The 18,244-nt window shown below is 45.6% G+C and overlaps 1 protein-coding gene across 1 annotated transcript; it reads left to right on the forward strand.

Annotated features, from left to right (window-relative positions):
- Nucleotides 1–9,513: 9,513 nt before the first annotated feature.
- LOC103716888 (growth-regulating factor 10-like) lies at nt 9,514–11,659 on the forward strand. Its single transcript, XM_008805076.4, has 3 exons — nt 9,514–9,893; nt 10,013–10,240; nt 10,837–11,659. The coding sequence occupies exons 1-3, from the start codon at nt 9,767–9,769 to the stop codon at nt 11,292–11,294; spliced, it is 813 nt and encodes a 270-aa protein (XP_008803298.2). The 5' UTR covers nt 9,514–9,766; the 3' UTR covers nt 11,295–11,659.
- Nucleotides 11,660–18,244: the final 6,585 nt, after the last annotated feature.

Raw genomic sequence — 18,244 nt, forward strand, 5'->3', positions numbered from 1 at the left:
TCATGCAGGCCGAGCCGAGCTCAGAAGGCCGAGCTCGTCATCCACATGCTGCAGCCACGACCTGCAGCAGTCTCATCCAGGCCGAGCTCATGCAGCCCGAGCTCAGAAGGCCGAGACCAGAAGGCTGCTGAGCTCATAAGCGCGAGCTCAGAAGCCCGAGCGCAGAACACCTCCCAGAAAATCGAGCCAAAGAAGGCCGGTGCTGAGCCAAGTCCTGAGGGACTTTGGAGCTCAGGAGCCATCAAAATATCTCCAAAAGGTACAGGACGCCACTTTGGCTTCAAATAATTTCAATATTTTATCTATTTTTAGGTCGGAGAATCCAAAAAACGACCTACGGGTATCTCTATCTCCAACGTCGCCCCGCTCCGAATAAGGGCGCACGATCGCCAACGAATGAAGTCCATCTCCCGAATGTCTCCAAGATCGGATTCCCGACCAAGCTCGGATTCCCCAGTTAAAGGATTAACGTCATGCTACATCGACTAATCGAGCTCGGCTCGATCTCCATCGACTAATCGAGCTCGGCTCGATCTCCATCGACTAATCGAGCTCGGCTCGATCTCCATCGACTAATCGAGCTCGGCTCGATCTCCATCGACTATCGAGCTCGGCTCGATCTCCATCGACTAATCGAGCTCGGCTCGATCTCCATCGACTAATCGAGCTCGGCTCGATCTCCATCGACTATCGAGCTCGGCTCGATCTCCATCGACTAATCGAGCTCGGCTCGATCTCCATCGACTAATCGAGCTCGGCTCGATCTCCATCGACTATCGAGCTCGGCTCGATTTCGGCTTGATCGCCAACAGACAAGGCCACAAAGAAGGCCGCTGAGTCAACCTGGAGCACTTAACTCCAACTGCATGAGAGGTACACCCTACTTGGCACGTACATCTCTATACATATTTGGCTATGTTACAGGATGATCGACGACTAGACTACTTCCTTCGCCCGAACCAAAAAGCTGCTCGAACTCGGAAGTCGGGGGGTAGTGTTGGGGGAAAAAATAGACCACCCCACACGTACAATTAAAGCACCCAAATCTGACAACAAGCCTGAGCTCATCATGCAGGCCGAGCTCAGAAGGCCGAGCCGAGCTCATCATACAAGCCGAGCTCAGAAAGCCGAGCCGAGCACAGCAGGCCGAGCTCAAAAAGCCGAGCCGAGCTCATGCAAGCCGAGCTCAGAAGGCTGCCAAGCTCATCATGCAGGCCGAGCTCATCATGCAGGCCGAGCTCAGAAAGCCGAGCCGAGCACAGCAGGCCGAGCTCAGAAAGCCGAGCCGAGCACAGCAGGCCGAGCTCAGAAAGCCGAGCCGAGCTCATCATGCAGGCCGAGCTCATCATGCAGGCCGAGCTCAGAAAGCCGAGCCGAGCTCATGCAAGCCGAGCTCAGAAGGCTGCCGAGCTCATCCATGCTGCCGAGCACAGAAGGCCGAGCTCCGAAGACCGAGCACAGCAGGCCGAGCCGAGCTCAGAAGGCCGAGCCGAGCTCAGAAGGCTGCCGAGCTCATCCATGTTGCCGAGCACAGAAGGCCGAACCAGAAGGCTGCCGAGCACAGAAGGCTGCCGAGCTCAGAAGGCCGAGCACAGCAGGCCGAGCACAGAAGGCCGAGCACAGCAGGCCGAGACCAAAAGGCTGAGCTGACCTCAGAAGGCCGACCTTGTCGTCTATATGTTGCGGCCATGCCCTGCAGCAGCCTTACCGCACCATGTTTTACTTGCCGGCCACGCCACGACATATTAATTAGGAACCATACTCTGCTACGACTGTCAACGCCTCAATGTACTGCACTGCGCGCCTCAAGCAAACTCTGGCCGCACGCCATCTCCCATGATGGGAACGGGCCATCCACGGCAACTCATTACTTCCACGCCCACGTCCAATCGTGACGGTAACCCATTAATTCGCCCAGTCACATCACAGGTAACTCTGCCACTCTCCCTATAAAAGGGGAGCTTCTCCCTCTAAAAAGGGGGCTGGAGGCTTCTTCCTCCCAAGGGGATTTTTCGGACTTCACATACAGTCCCTCTCTCTTCTCCAAAATTAAGCCCCTCCTCTGACTTAGGCATCGAAGGGCCGGCGCCGGAAAAGCCCGGCCACCGGCTTTTCTGCAGGCACCCAGACGGAGGACGCCGCCCGCCGACGGATCGCCGCCCGCCAGTGTTCGCCGGAGCTCCTCCTCCTCCTCGGTTCGCGGCCGCCCCCGGGTCCAATTTCCAGCAACAATCTTCATCCCAAATGTCTCCAGATTTCAGAACTGAATACTCCAGTCGTGTATCCTGTTTATGCTTTAAATGCTTTCCAAGCTTTCTTACTATGAACACAACCCCAATGAACCTAAGAGATAGTTACTTCTTGAGCATAAACTGCAGCATAACCTCTTCAATTGATGTCGTTTTTACTTTGTTTTGTTGGACAAACTCATTAAGCTGAAGGATTTCCAGAGAGCAAGCAAAACAAAATATCTTCTTTTCTACCTTTGTAATGCAGAGCTTGTTAAAGCCTGGCAGTTGTTATGATTATTCCCTCCTGGTGTATTTTCCATGATAAATTCACTCAGTGCAGTGATAAGTTAGGCCTGGGTCTTGAGTTGGGGTCATTCGTTGCAGGAGTCAAGATATCGACCACTGACTCTCCACAGGATACTTTCGAACAGGTGAGCTTCTCCTTCGTGTATTATGTCAAATTATACCATTCAGATTTGATCTATCTTTAACATTCTTTATACTTATTACAGTATGATATTTGTTGTTCATCTTTTTTTGAGCTATTTCATTCCACTCATTGTTGATTTATTTGCAAGCTGTATAGGAGCACATCCACATTTCAGGACACGATTAAATTATTTTCACACTTCTCTTTCATTAACTCATAAAAAGGCCAAAAGATGGAACTAAAAGGCCATGTTTGGTGTTGCTTCTCTTTTTTCAAAAAGCTCTTGCAAGCGAAAAAGCTAGAAACTAGGTTCTCTAGCTTCGACTAAAAGTATTTTTTTGAATTTTTCTTGTAGAAGCATTTCTGGGATAATATTACAAAATTCTTTTTTTTTCTTTCGAGAAAGTACATTTTTGCTTGAAAAGCTATAAAACACTTTTTTAAACAAAGCCAAACAGACTGGAAAAATCAGACTCTAGGAAGTAATTGTTTCAATATTCTCATTATGCACCTTCTTATTAAATACAGATGCCATAATCTTCTGCAGATAAACTAAAGGCTGGGGACACTATAAAAGAAATGTAGCAGTACCACTTCTAGAGCTCCCCTTGGTATAAAACTACCTCAACCTTGGGAGAAGAGGGTGCCAGAATATTGATGTCATTAATTACCACCGTAGTATAGCCCAACTAGAGTTTCTAATTCATCAATAATTTACACATGCTCCTTGATCATAATCAAGCGAGAGAGAAGAAGAGGGATCTTCACTCCATCCTCTGGGGTTGCCATAGAAATCTTTGTTATGAAATTCAGAGTTACAATATGTTACTGATGAAAATACTGGCCTATAATGGATGTTTTCGTTGATGCAATTTGTTAACTCCTGTCTACTTTGAAATTGTTTAGTCATGTAGATTTTGACTTGCCTTCTTGAAAAAGGTAGGTGTCAACTATGACATCACTCGATTTTCTTTATTCAACTCACACAAGAATAATTGAAGCATGCTGATCATAAATATGATATTGTCAGAGTTTGAGTTATACATTTTGAGCTTAGTTAAAGTGAATTTTTTTTAGATCATATTTAGGGCTGATTGACAATACTTGTGAGGACCTGTGCGGGCGTATGTTTAGTCCTATATCGGTTATTTGCTGGATAGATCATAGGTATTTATACAGGATTAAAAGATCCAAATAATACATTCCAACTAGCCATTTTGGATGAAATCCTGGATTGTTACAAATGGTATCAGAGCCAATCCGACCCATAGCTAATGTGGGCTAGAGGACACTATAGCACGGGTCCATTGGGGCTGACCACGGGCCGATCGTGGTATTTGTGATTCAATTTGAATGGATTTGAATATTTAGCCTGACGAGAACGTCAGGACTTAAACGAGGGAGGTATGCGAGGACCCGTGTGGACATGTGTTTAGTCCCACATCGGTTATTTGCTGGATAGATCTTGGGTACTTATATAGGATCAAGAAACTCAAATAATACCTTCCGACTAGCCATTTTGGATGAGGTCTTAGGTTGTTACAGTACTAGTTCATTTTTTGAACTGCAAGTTTATTTTTTGGGTAAGCAGATTGATTGCTTTAAGCTCGAACATTTTATTATACTTATGCCAGGTGTATGATACAATATAACTGATTCGATTTTTATTGCTTTCCTGCGTTGAAGGTGAGAGCAATCCATAGCCTCTTTGCAGCGCTATTCCTTGCTTGCATTGGCATTCTCATACATGTGCACTTTCTTTGGAACCATGTCGATCGCATCTGCCATACTGGTTGTGATGGTTAAAACAGTTGCGGTAACCATGGTGATCAAGGCTTTTGGATTCAAAACCAGAACATCATTTCTTGTGAGTATTGCTGATAGCACTATTTGATTGAACTAATAATTGTTGATCATGTAATGATTAAGCATCCCTTTTATGATGCCCTTCACTTTGTTTTGCATTTGTTCTCTTGAGCAGTGCCTCAAAGCTTCATCCCGTGGAGGTAACTTCTCTCACCCTCAAATGATTATGCATCTGCGAGATACTAGATTATTCTTTTTGTGCGATTTACTGCTATATTTTTTTTTTTGATACAGTACTATATTTTTTTTTAATAATAGATAGTTAGGTAGTGAAGTGCAAATATAATATTTTATTTATTTTGAAACTAATCCTTAACATTCATCAACAGAATTTTGTAATGCTGTACCTAGACATCCTTAATATGCAAAAGGTGGACTTGGCAGCAAAATATTTAAGTAACTATTGCTGATGAAAATCTGTCCTAAAGGCCTATATTTATATGGTTATGTAGGGTATGTTTGGACAATGAAATCACGTAATTCCATGATCTGCATGTTTTTTGAAATTAAGTCCTGATTTTCTGATATTGGGAGTTTAAGTTGTTTAATGAGATCATGCAAGAACGCCCAAAAAATTACAAATTTGAAATTTTCTATTTTCAGTATAAATTTTTAGTTCATGTTTCTTCTGTCATTATCATCTGATAGTTCTATTTTTGAATCTTTTATTTATTTAAAACTAACAGCCTTTTAGAACATGTCAAGACTATACCCAACAAAAAAAAAAAACAATATTTAAAAATTAAAATTTATTATCATGGAAAAGAACAAAATCATGATTTTGAAATTACAAACCTCCAAATATAGCTCTAGTCCTTGTCTGGTTTTGAGCCCTCTAGATTTGTCATCTCAACATTGCAATACATGTTTGAAATATCATGTGCTTGACGGATAACATATTTGAGCTGCTGTAATTATCAGTTTTGTTTATGAAGAAGGGTTCTATGAGCTTGTGTTTTCTGATTTTATTGGGTGTATTCGTAAATGCATTGTATGATGAATCTACAAAAAAAAAAAAAACCAAAGGTTCTATGTGGTCTTATTATAAGATTTATGCACAATCTCTCCCTGGTCACTTTGATATTAGTCTTGCTTTGGTAGTTTCTCATTTGTTTAAGCTCTTGCATTCTCCTCTTATGCACGTTTTCTATATAGTCCCTGTTAGGTCTTTCAGACTGGTAGCGTACTTATCGGAGTCTTCATACTTCTGGGAACGACAGCTCTTAGTTTGATAAGCTTTTTTCCGACATCAATCCCCCTATCTGATCAAAGCCTTTTGTTTTCAAGGTTTATATTTATTTACTGTCTTCCATTTGCTGTAGGTAACCACTTCTCTCATGTTCAAATTAATCCCTGCTGTGATGCACCTTGGCATTCTCATGCACTGGTTTCCTGCAGAAAGCAACTTTGTAGAATGAGGTGCATTCACTTGTTATATTATTTTGTGGCCAGTAAACTATCAAGTTACTGATCTAAAACCAAAACTTGGTTGTTTGCATTACCTTCGTATGGAACTTTTTTAAATGGTCTGGTAGGAAATGGATAATAACAATCACTTCATGCATTTGATTATTATCCATAGTATTCATAACATGCTTCTTTTAGATTTGATGCTGCCTAATAGGTTGTGTGCTGCGAATTGAGCTTTTGTAAGTATTGACATATAGAACTTTATATTCTCCTTTCAGGAACAGGTTTTGAAAAACTTGGTTGTGACTGCAAGATACTGAACAAATTATGTATTTGCCTAACAGCGATTCATTTCCAAACTTGCCTTATTTCTTCCTCATGTTTTCAGGATAAAGCTACAATGCTTGTTGAAGCATACAACAGAGCACTCTGATATCAGTTCCTTGCACTAATTATATCTCATTCAGCTGAAGCCTTTATTATCCAATTCTCGATATCTGCATTCAGACACCAGAAATTGTGGCTTTCCTCATGGATCCAAGTAAATTCTTTAATGCATAGGTAAAAGAAGATTCAACTGCCTGATGGAATCTAAGCATGGTAAAGAAGATCTGTGAACTAGAAGTACCTGCCACATATTTTAATTGTAAATATGCCGAATGGATTCATATAATGGCAAAGTGATGGTCTCTAATTTTATTTGAATTGGTAGAGGAGGGATTCGAAGGGAAATATGGGTTTGTCATAATCCATTGAGAACAGGTAGTGTATCAAGCCATCGAATTCCTTGCACGATGTTATGAACGCATGCGATCAAATAGTGATGATCCATAAAAGAGCCATGTCGCAGTTGATGCAGCAGGGGACACTCTTTTTATGATATTTTTATCATGTTAATGATGTAGGACACTTGTACATGTTAACATAACAAATCTCATTTTCATTCATTCATGATCAGAAAGTGGTATTGTAATAGATATCCTCTGTCATAATATTTTGTTTTTTAGAGTGAGGCTTTGAAGTTTGGCTCTTAGTTCAACTTTTTTTGGTTCAAGAAGCTCTTTATTTTATGAGTCGGACTGCATGCTTTATCTCAAGCATTTGAAAGAAAATATTTAATGATTGAAAATCAATAATAGACCATTCAAATTGTAAGCATAAATTTTGAAAGATAATATATGCTCTAAAGAATAACTTAAATTAAAAATTTATGTATTTGATTCTCTAATAAAAAACCAAGTAGATTAAAACTAAGTGGCCATATTATATCTTACTAGAATCTATAGCATTGAAATCTAATAAATTTAAATGTATCAATATCTTAACACAGGTAGATCATAATTAATAAAGTGGTTTTTTTAATTTATGAACACTATCATGTGCTTTATTATACTAGTCCAATCTATATCATTCATTTATACTCATTTAAATGAGTTGCAATTAAGATCTTCAGCATTAGGATCTACAATTTATATAACCTATCGTTGATTTTATAATGTTAATCTTTTTTAATTAGAAAGTTAAAAGATTTGACATACAATCTAATCCTTGTTTTATTTATATCATGAAAGTTGCTGCTGCCATAAATGGATTATTAATAGCAAAGTTATTATAATACAAAAATACGGACTCGTAACGACAAAGTTATTATAAGAGTAAGACGGCTGATAACGGTTTAAGCCAGGGGCTTCTCGTCGCGAAAACCTTGGATCCCAATTCCCACGATGGAAGACGAAAGACTTAATTAAAAACCATAAAAAAATAAAAATAAAAAAAACTGCAGAACCCAGAAGAAAGAGGGCCCACTCTTCGATAACTCCCCACTTGCCACGTGATCACAAGAATAAATAAATACACGTTGACTCGGTCAGCTCATTTACTTACTACGTATACGGTCTCTCGTTTGAATCTACTACGAAACTCACCTGACTCTACGTATAACCTCATCTCGCGGATAAAAAATTCTATACGCCTTACAATGATCTGCCATTAGTTGTGTTAATGAAGCATCACCGACCATAGATCGTTCTTCTGCATAGAAGTTTTTATGCGTACGATTGCAAAGATAGAAATCGTCCAAGCCCGGTGTGGGTGATGGCATGTAGCTTTATTTTTTTACCACGAGTGCTATTATGACCATGCGTGGCAGCTGGCAGGTGTCAGAAAGTGGGCCCCACGCGGGTTCTTCCTTTTTTTTTTTCTTTTTTTCTTTGCCTTCGCCAACCGCTCACCACCATCCCTCCAGCTGTGGCCCGTGGGCTGCCGTGGGTCCGTTCACGTGATCGAGCGTCCATGTAGCTGGACCCCACCTCACCCGGGCCCACCTACGTGGGTTCACACGGGGCTGACGTGGATGTGGTACCATGTGGGTGTCTTTTCCGGGGCGTGCCGCGGGGAACATTGGAATAGAAGGAGGATATGCGTACCTCTCCCCTCCCCTTTTTTTTTCGTGGGGGGAGTCGTTATTCCACTAATGGCTTCAGGAGATCTACTTTGTTAACCTGTTCCGCCATCCGTAGTAGCAGGACTGGGTTAACGGTTGATAGATATGCTATGTGATTAATAGAATCGTGCAGGAGTAGGTTAGTTAAAATGATGTGAAGAAGCAGGAGAAGTATGAAGGACCTCAGCTTTGGGCTCTCAGGTCAAGGAGGGAGCCCCGGATGTGCAATCCTAATAGAATACGGAAATCTTTTGGCAGCACCAACAGCGGCAGCGCGACGACAGACGGTGGAGGCGATAGAGAGAGAAAGGCTGACACATGTCAGACGACTTTCGCGGCTCCACCGTACACACATGGCTCGCCCCACCGCACCCCGCGCGCCCCACTCCCATTTGGATCGTTACCGCCGTTGTCACGGTAGTCGTTTCAATTTAATGAACCACATTCTTGCCGTTATGCAACGGCTAGTAAAAATATTGTTTAAAACGCAGCCAAGTTAGACTTAGCAATCTTATTAAGCTTGGTCCCTTCTAGATGGGGCTCTACAGTCTACCTTGAGATATTTTTACAGTTAGTTAGGTCTGTGATTAGTGAAAAAAAATTGTGACTAATGCTGGTCTTAGAAACTGGGTTGTTTCAGCAAATGACAGTGCACATATTTTAATCGTGTGCATGGTCTAGTTTGCTTATATGATGATATTGGACAAGTGTAAATAACGTTATATTTGCATTCTAATATCCTGGATATAAGGAATAAAACATGAATCACAAAGTTCACCACCCGGATAGGACAGGGACTTCCGTTGTCAGGAGACCCTGGCACTGCAAGGCGGTGTGGTTTACCTGGCTGTGTCCGTGACTAGGCCATCCTGTAGCTGATATGTAAGGCCAAGAGGACACAAGTATCGCATCCTATGTCTCGTGATCCGTGAGGTAAAACCGCGTTTACGTTCTAGTTACCTCAGCAGTATTTCCAAAAATAATAATAAGAATAATAATAATTCCTTCTAACAGACTGTTCTGACTGCTGTAACACATTGTTGATAGTCCTGGGGCAAGAAAAACGTTCCACTTAAATAACGGCGTTATATAAACCTCTCCTCAGCCCTCACCCTTAATTAGTTCCCTGAGTCCCTACTCCCTGCTGCCTTATCTGACAACAATCTATCCCGTAAATCTCAGACGACCCTCTCTCGGGTCCTGTCACCAACACCAGTTTGGTTTTGGGCCGGGAAAAAGTGTTCTTGAATCTTGCCTTCGGACTTGGGAGAAGAGCAGAGAAGAGAAGAAAGAAGCGTTCTCTCCGCTCTCCGATCTGAGCGACCCAGCTGGGGCTGCCTTGTCGACTTAAAACCATCCTTTTCAACGCGTGTGGATGTCCAGAGGATGGCCGAGGAACAGAACCCACCACCAGCACCACCCCAAGAAGAGCAGCAGCAGCAGCAGCAGCGGCAGCGGCGGAGCCTACTCCCACCACTCTCCAAAATCCCTCGCCTTTCATCAGATGCCTCGGGTAGTCCTTTGCTCCCTTTTGATTATTACTCCACTCTCTTTGCTATATCTATATTATCTCCCTCTCTTTTTTGTTGCTGTTGGGTTGAGTTGATGATGGGATTATATGTTTTTTTGTAGGGGCGGTGACGATGGCGGCTCCATCGCCACTGGGGTTGGGGCTGAGACTGGGGCTGGGAGGTGGTTACAGCAGGCCGGCTTTCACATTTATGCAGCTGCAAGAGCTGGAGCACCAGGCGCTCATCTACAAATACATGGTCGCGGGCGTCCCCGTCCCGCTCCACCTCGTCCTCCCCATCTGGAAGAGCGTCGCTGCCTCCTCCTACGGCCCGCACCACTGCCCCTCGTGTATGCACTCCTTCTTTCCTCTCTCTCTCTCAAACCTTTTTTTTTTCTATCCTTTTTACTGTTGGCTTATTTAGTTTGATTGGGTTCATGTCGTGCATCATTTGATTCTGTGGTGGTCCTTGTTTTGAGGTTTTTAATGTTGAGCTCCTAGCTCCTCGTGGAACATCTTTCTTGGAATAAAAAGCACAGGACTAGGATCATTGATCCGTCATTTTCCTTCGTATGTAGCTCTTTTCATTTTCTCAATTATGCTGATGGGGTGACCATTAAAGAGAAAAAAGAGAACACCAGTTTGAAGTTTATTTTCTTACCAAAAAAATATTATCTTCGTTGCTCTCTTTCTTTACATATGATTAATCATTACAATTGTGCCCAGCAACTCAGTTCTTGTGTTCTACACTTTTATTTCGAACATCCAACTGTTTTAATCAAGTCCTTGGGGTTTTATATGGTTTTTAGAGTCTGTTATACTCTTTGCGCATAAACTACTTGATTTTGAAGTTTGAACATAAGAGAACTGCTTTTTTCTTCGCGTTCAAGTGTTAAAAAATTTAGAGTCCTTGGGGTTTGACTCTCCTGGGTTGGTTTAACAACAGTCATGGGGTACGGGAGCTTGTGCTTAGACTACAGGAATAGCATGGAGCCGGAGCCCGGGCGGTGCCGAAGAACCGACGGCAAGAAGTGGCGGTGCTCCCGGGATGTCGTCCCCGACCAGAAATACTGCGAGCGCCACATGCACCGCGGCCGCAACCGTTCAAGAAAGCCTGTGGAAGCAGGAGCTGGAGCAGCCGCCGCCGCCTCGACGGCCACTGCCACTCCGGCCGCCACCACATTGCAAGTCGAAGCCAACAACAATGGTAGCAACACCACCACCACCACCACCACCTATCTCTCCATTGCCATCCCATCTGGCGGTGGGCTCCATTTGATGCCCACCACCAACTCCAGCAGCAGCAGCAGCGGCGGCAGCAACAACGTGTCGCCTCCCAGGCTTGGCTTCTCACCCACCAGCGTCCTCCAGGGCGGCACCGCTTGCAAAGCCGGACCTTCTTGAGAGTTGGGACCCCTCTCTCTCTCTCTCTCTCTCGTTTGTCTTTTCTTCTTTTTTTTATCCTGATGTGAGTGTTGGAGGAGGACACCGAGGTTTGCTGTTGTGTCTTTTGGGAGAGAGAACCCCAGGGGCTGCGACCCTACCGGCCTCCCATCCCATGAGCCTCCTCTTCTGTTCTCTGTCTTAGTATGGCCAAAGACTGGTGTGACTGTTTTGAAGCTTCTGGTCTCTTATCCTGTCTCAAGTCATTGAGCTCAATTAGCTACCAGGTAAAGGTAGTGCAGCTTTTTCACCTTAGAATGAAAAGTATATGATACGAATGTGGTGAATGGTAAAGAGACCAAATAGTGGGAGTTATTATTCTTGGGTCGACTTACCTGTCGCTTGTGAGTTTAAAAATATAGATACAAGACTGACTATATATGGTAAAGATGCTCTCGTAGTTTGAGAGATTCCATGTCGGGGGAGGATAAAGGCTGTTCTTTTTACCCGATTGTGTTCCCTGTTGGTGGCGTTGGAGCTTACAGTTCCCGCGTGGTGGATGCCTTATGGTCTGTGGACAGACGAGCAAGGTCTGTCCTTGAAAGCTTCGAGCCTCGCAATTGCCACGAATCCTCCCCGGTCTAGATGCTAGGTGGGACTTAATTGGAGGCTTTTGTGAGACGTGTGCCTTAGGGCATTCTTTAGCTCTGGAATCCACTGATTAAAAGGATGAGACCGTACGTAAGGAGGAGGCAAGATGACGCGCGCCGACCGGGAAAAAAAACTAGCGCATGAGAACCTATGTTTAGGTACTTTGGGGTTGGTGAAAGTTTCAGGCCCTGTATCTTGAGTCATTAGTATGGTCTTGCTTGCCTAGAATTGCAAACTAATCCTCGGAGCTCCAGTCTCCGTATATCTGCTCTGATTTCAGGGTTATCCTAATTTGAACGTATTTTCAAACATTTATTCGGTAATTAGTTTGGTAGCTGGCTACACTGCCAGGGTTTGGTGTGACATTCCAGTTGGAAATTGGTCTGGTGCTTTCCATTGCGTCGTCCTCCCCAAACTGCATGTAGATTGAGATCCAGATTGATAAAGAGAATTGGGCTACGCGCCTCGATTGACTGCTCAAAAAATTACTTAGGCGTCATAGATGTATCTTTTGAAGGATTAATGTGAGTCAGTTGCATGACGTGTCTGAATGATGCAATCCAGATGGAAAGTTAAAAGAGCCGGCCACAGCATGCAAAAGACTAATGTCGCGGTTGGAGACCATGTCGACGCATGTAGTGCCTATTACCTCATCCCAAAAAGCTAGCATCAGACTTTATGAATCTGTATTGCAGTGTCTCCTAATCCACATAGGCTATAAGCCGAGTTCGTTTTGATATCATTTGTCACAACTCAGGATCTCATTCCAAAAACTTAGCCGAAATGTATTATTTAGATTTCTTAGTTTTTTATAAGTATACACGATTTTATTGATGAATAACCAATGTGGGACTAAATACACGCCTACATGGTCCTCACATACTCTCTTGATGCGAGACTAAACATACATCCGCACGGATCTTTACATATTCAAGATCTTCTACATAGCACCACAATTCAAGAAACGTGTATATAGCCTGAGTGAGATCCTCAAAATGCCATGCTGCGAGAACACAACTCAGTAAATCCTTTGGTAATATATTGCTTCTATAAATAAAAATTATTTATTAGCCTGCCGCTTATATGCAAGGGACTTCATCCCTTGTGGATCATACTCATAATTGAGGTCCACTGGGCCATCATACACTCATCAATCATTAGATGTTAGATGGCTCTGGTGAATTAACAACTCATAACTTTCTTAGCAAGCTAAGCTACATGTGCAACAAATGACCTGATGATATGGCATGTAAAATGATCGTCTGATATGATGTGGCACGTGCGATGATATAGAGAGAGATGAAAAAGGTGCGGATGATTGCTGGCTATACCAGGATCATTTCTTGATCAAGGAACCTTTTTGCGTCGTAGCAAGCACTGGAGTCAATGCACGGCCCTCTACAATGCAAAATAACTCCTTATACAGTAGCAATCTTTTTTTGATTAAAGTTCTTTCTTCTCTTAACCGGCTTCGCTTATGTTAAAGATATAGTTAGTTGGCAAAGCTCTCTCTTGTCTCTTACTTTGTCACTTTTTTTTTCATAACTAAGCGTATTAACCCCCAAATTTTGGTCAAATGAGGATTATTACTAACCTAAAAATAAGTAAATAAGTGCAAGTTACCAAGGGTAAAAGATAATTCTTCCTGGTTAGCTGACCTACATTCAAATCCAACCTTATTATTTGTAGTAAAAATTTATGCTTAAGTTTTGTTCTTTTTTGGGGGGTACAACGGCGACTCACATACAACGGGTGTAGTTGTAGCCCATAAGATCAAGAAGGATGACAGAGTACAATAGATATGGAACCGAGTAGTTATCCTAGATGAACCCCTAGAATGCTGGGCTGCAAAGGATGCTATCCAGCCCGCCACACTATTTACCTTCTTGTAGGTTTGAGTAATCCGATGGGAGACGCACTCACCCAAGAGACGCCAGGTATCATAAATCAAAAATTTGAGAGATCAAGAATGGAAGAGGGCTACCTCCCATCTATAGCCCATTATCTACATGCTCTTCTATTCAAAGGGACAAAAGAAATGATGATGATTTAATGACAAAGAAAAATGTTGCAACAAAAAAAATGTAAAATATTTGTAAGTTGGAAAGAACCATTAGTTTGGTAATCAGGGAATGGTATATTTGGAGGAGGCCTTTCCCTGTCTCATTTTAAATAGGAAACATCATATCTCTAATCATTAAATCTTTCATAAAAAAATGAAATTTAAAGAGTCTGTACAGCAAGCCCTGATCACCAACTGGAATAATACTCGGTTTATACAAAACTGATGCTACGATATATATATACTGTGACTTAAGATCAGGGAAGCCCAGCAATGACAAAAATTTGCCGACTATTCCGAATACTTAGCAGTTGGATGAGAGAAGAATCTCATACAGCAAAGTGTACCACTTAAGGATCTCCGGATGCCCAAGCATTTTTCTCTAGTATCTCACCAAGGCAACAATAAGCTGCTCATCAAATTATTTTAGTGAGATCTCCAAAGCATTTACCATATATGATAGAAGATAAAAGATCTAGAAACCATCATGATTACGTTTCCTATGCCCTAAGAAATAAGGAATGAGATGAGAAAGCAACACGTTTAAGGCTTGATATCACCATGAAACTCATGGGACACTAAACAACCTCTAGTGCTACTGTAAGAATGTTAATGAAAAGAGACGAAAAGAAGGCCCACGTAGAAGAGAATGAAATAATAAAACTATAATATATGAACAGGTGAAAGTGGTAGTATTTGGTCATCATAAAGAGTGCCACGCAACATTAATCACAACAGGCCATCATGAGTTTTAAAACCTAACAATCTACCATAGACTGTAATAATGAATCATTGGGATGTTTGAAATCATTGGAATGTAATAATACTATTCGGTAGTGTTTCCAAGATGCACATTAAATTATGAAGCAATGAAGCACTGATAAGTTGGCATTTAACTGCTATGAGACACTTTCACAAGATTATGATGGCAACTTTAGATTTTAATATTTTTAGTTTCACAGTAAAAATAAAAATAAAAATAACTTAAGACATTATTCACTTTGAATACATGTTCATCCAATTCTCAGATATACTGGAAAGGTATTAAGGTGCCAAGACCGAAAGGATCAGAGCATTTAATAGCTATCAAAGTGTCTCTCCTCACCCCGCACTTCCGCATTCACCTCCTTAAATTCAGACTCTTCACCGATGTTGATGTGGCCTCCGCACTCATAACTATGCCTTATCCTATCTGTTCGACGAAATTCCCAACCGAAACGTAAAAACCGTGGTCGTCTGCCACTTGAAGCGCTGCCGCCTCAGCGATGCCTGCTTGTTTTTTTTTTTTCCGGGTACAGTCCATTGAAAATGATCTCGGCCATGTCAGCCATGACTAACAAATGAGTAAGTTGAGGGAGCGTGGAAGAAAACCGAAAGATTACGTTTGCTGGCAGACTTAGCAAGATGATCAGCTGGTTGGTTTGATTCTCTGAAAGCATGAGAGACTCAAAAAGGTTCAACTCCAAAACACAACAAATGATATGAGCTAATAAAAGGTGTAGGGTTCTCAGAGTTGTCATCAAACTCTTTCTTTCACAATTCTTTGTCTCCTCTCCCACCCTCGAATTTTTTCAAAGTCAACTTCCATAGATGTGTGATGGATGGTAGCAGAAGAGGTAGAGCGGGCTTTACGATCAAAAGTTCAAATTTGTAGCCACTGGCGGAAGCTCGATCTTTGAGATCTCGGTTCCAGGAATAGAGTTGTGGGTCGTCTGGGCCAGCCTAAATCATACTCGACGCATTTTGGGGGCCTACGATATTTTGATGGAGGATGACTCAGCCACGGTGATTAGCTGGATCGAGTAACAAACTAAGAAGACGTACATGCACCCCTTATTCTAGGACATCTGGAGTTTGGCGAGAGAATGTGCATCTTTTGGGGCAAGGTATATCTACGGAGAGGCCAATGGGATAGCAGATTGGTTGACTTCCTTTGTGGCCGATCACTCCAGTAAAATATTTTGTACCAATAAAGAAAAGATGCCAAGAGCTTTTCGGGATATGTTATTTTTCTTGAATATTTTCATACCATAGTGGTATGGAACACCCGCCTTAGCGCAACAACAACAACAACAAGAAGAAGAAGAAGCCCACACGTTGGAGTTCTTTTCATCCTTCTTTTTGTTTCTCAATTCTAGTAGAGAAGGCTTCCATGGAACGGCTAGTATCCCGTCGTTGACAGGTTACCGACGTTCACAATGGCTAGTATCCCGCCGGAGCACCTCTCGGCGGTGTGCTAGGCGACGGGGTCTCCCCGGTGTTGCGGGAGGCCAGCCACCCAAGGTCTTCGGGCGGTGGGGCGAGCGACACGAACTGCTCGGCTCTGAGAAAGCGGCCCTGAGACGAGGCCGGCGCAGCGGACCAGGGGCACTGAGAAACCGGAGAACCCCTCGGCGGTGTGTAGGCGACGGGGGTTCTCTGGTGTTGCGGGAGGCCGGCCACCCAAGGTCTTCGGGCGGCGGGGCGAGCGACACGAACACCTCGGCGCTCCCTGGGCTACTCCAACTCCTACTCACTTTCCTCTTCTTTGCAGGGCTCCCGATGGATCCGAAGGGGAAGCAACCGGCGGGGACGGAAGGACCGGCGAGAGGAAAAGGTAAGGGCCCTGACGCTTGGACGAGGCCGGGGCCGTGGGTGACTCAGTGGCCCACGGCCGCGGAGGTGGAGCGGCTGAGCCGCTGTTTCCCGGAGGTATTGACTCCTCCGGAGGAACCGATTACGGCAGCCCGACTCGAGTGGGAAGGGCGGGCGGCGGTGGCCCGTAGTTTCGGCCGCCGCGTCCCAGCCGAGTGGGTGGCGAAGGATGTCGCCGCCCGCTCAAAGTTGAAGGAAGTGGTGGCCGTCCCGCTTGCGGACGGCTACCTGGCCCTGAGGTTCCGGTCGACGGAGGACCGAGACCGGGCGTTGAGCGACGGCCCGTGGGTGGTGGCCGCGCAACTGCTCGCCATGACCCCATGGGTTCCGGATTTCGAATCCGGGGAGGAGGCTGTGCAGACGGCTACCGTGTGGCTCCGCTTGCCCCGTTTGCCGCCGGAATACTGGTCGACGTCGACCATCTTCCATATAGCCGCTCGGGTGGGCCGGCCGGTCGCCGTGGATAGCGTCACGGAGCAACGTCAGGCGATGGGATTCGCCCGGGTGAAGGTGGTGGTCGACACCACCAAGCCTCTGCTACCTGGAGTGCTGATCCAGGGGAAGACGAAAGTGCGATGGCAGCCTTTCATCTTCGAAAGTGTCCCGGCCCTGTGCTCCCGGTGTGGGCGAATGGGTCACCAGGCAGGGACTTGCCGCTTTCCGGCGACTCCTTGCACTACTGAGGCTTCGGGTTCGTCCCCGGCGGAGGCGAACCCGGGGGGTGGGCCTGCTCAACCGTCTTCGGGCGGTGGGGAGGAGGCACAGGGACCGATCTATGGTCCCTGGATGGTGGCGTCACGGCAGAGACTCCATCGGGAGACTCTGCCGCCGCGGCCGGGGAAGACGAGCGAGCCGCACTCGGGGCCCGGTTCGTCTTCGACTCGGCCGCCCCCCCGGTGGCTCGCCCAACCACGCCAGTGTCCCCGGCGGACACCGACGGCTGGCAAAAGCCAGCGAAGGTGGCACGCCGCCGGTCTCCGCTCGCCGTTGGGGGGATGGGCACCCGGCGCTCTCCTTCGGCACCCTCCAAGCTGACTCGGCCGACGATCTCCTGGTCGAGTCGGGGGACCCGGGGCCGAGTCTGTGTCTCGGCGAAGGCCCGAGTCGGGCCGATCCGGCGCCCAGCCAGGCGGTTGCGGCCCGAGTCCAAACCCAGAAGCGGCCGAGGCCGCTGGCGGGCCTTGGCCCAGCTGGGGAATCTCGGCAGGGGGCCCAACTGGCCCTCACCGTTGTGGGCCGGGGCCAACAGCACGGGCCAGCCCAGCGCACCCGGGCCCATAGGGCCGGGCGCCGGGGTCGGGGCCGTGGGCCGGTGGGGGCGGCCCAGGATGGGGGCCGTGAGCTCGGCGCGGCTGATGCCGTTGGCGCGCCGCGCGCCGCTGTCGCGCCGCGCGCCGTCGGCGCGTCCAGACCCAGGGACGCACCGGGCGCTGAGGCCGCGCCCGGTGCTGTGGTCGCGGGGGCCCAGGTTCCGTTGGGCCCGCGCGAAGTTGCGCGCGGCCAGCAGGCCGCGCGGTCTGCTGTGGAGCCGCGGGTGGTGGGCCTTCCGGCCCAGCCCGCGGTTGTCTCCTTGGGCCAAGCTGTTGCTGGCCCAAAGGCCCAGCCAGCTTCGGGCCCGGGGAGT

This window comes from Phoenix dactylifera, chromosome 5, assembly GCF_009389715.1.
Source record: "Phoenix dactylifera cultivar Barhee BC4 chromosome 5, palm_55x_up_171113_PBpolish2nd_filt_p, whole genome shotgun sequence".
NCBI lineage: Eukaryota > Viridiplantae > Streptophyta > Magnoliopsida > Arecales > Arecaceae > Phoenix > Phoenix dactylifera.

What these genes read in the sequence shown, in the direction of transcription:
- LOC103716888 (XM_008805076.4), top strand. Translation starts at nt 9,767, where the DNA reads ATGGCCGAGGAACAGAACCCACCACCAGCACCACCCCAAGAAGAGCAG. An exon ending in CCTTTCATCAGATGCCTCGG is followed by an intron (nt 9,894 to 10,012) that starts GTAGTCCTTTGC and finishes GTTTTTTTGTAG; the next exon opens with GGGCGGTGACGATGGCGGCT. An exon ending in CCCGCACCACTGCCCCTCGT is followed by an intron (nt 10,241 to 10,836) that starts GTATGCACTCCT and finishes GTTTAACAACAG; the next exon opens with TCATGGGGTACGGGAGCTTG.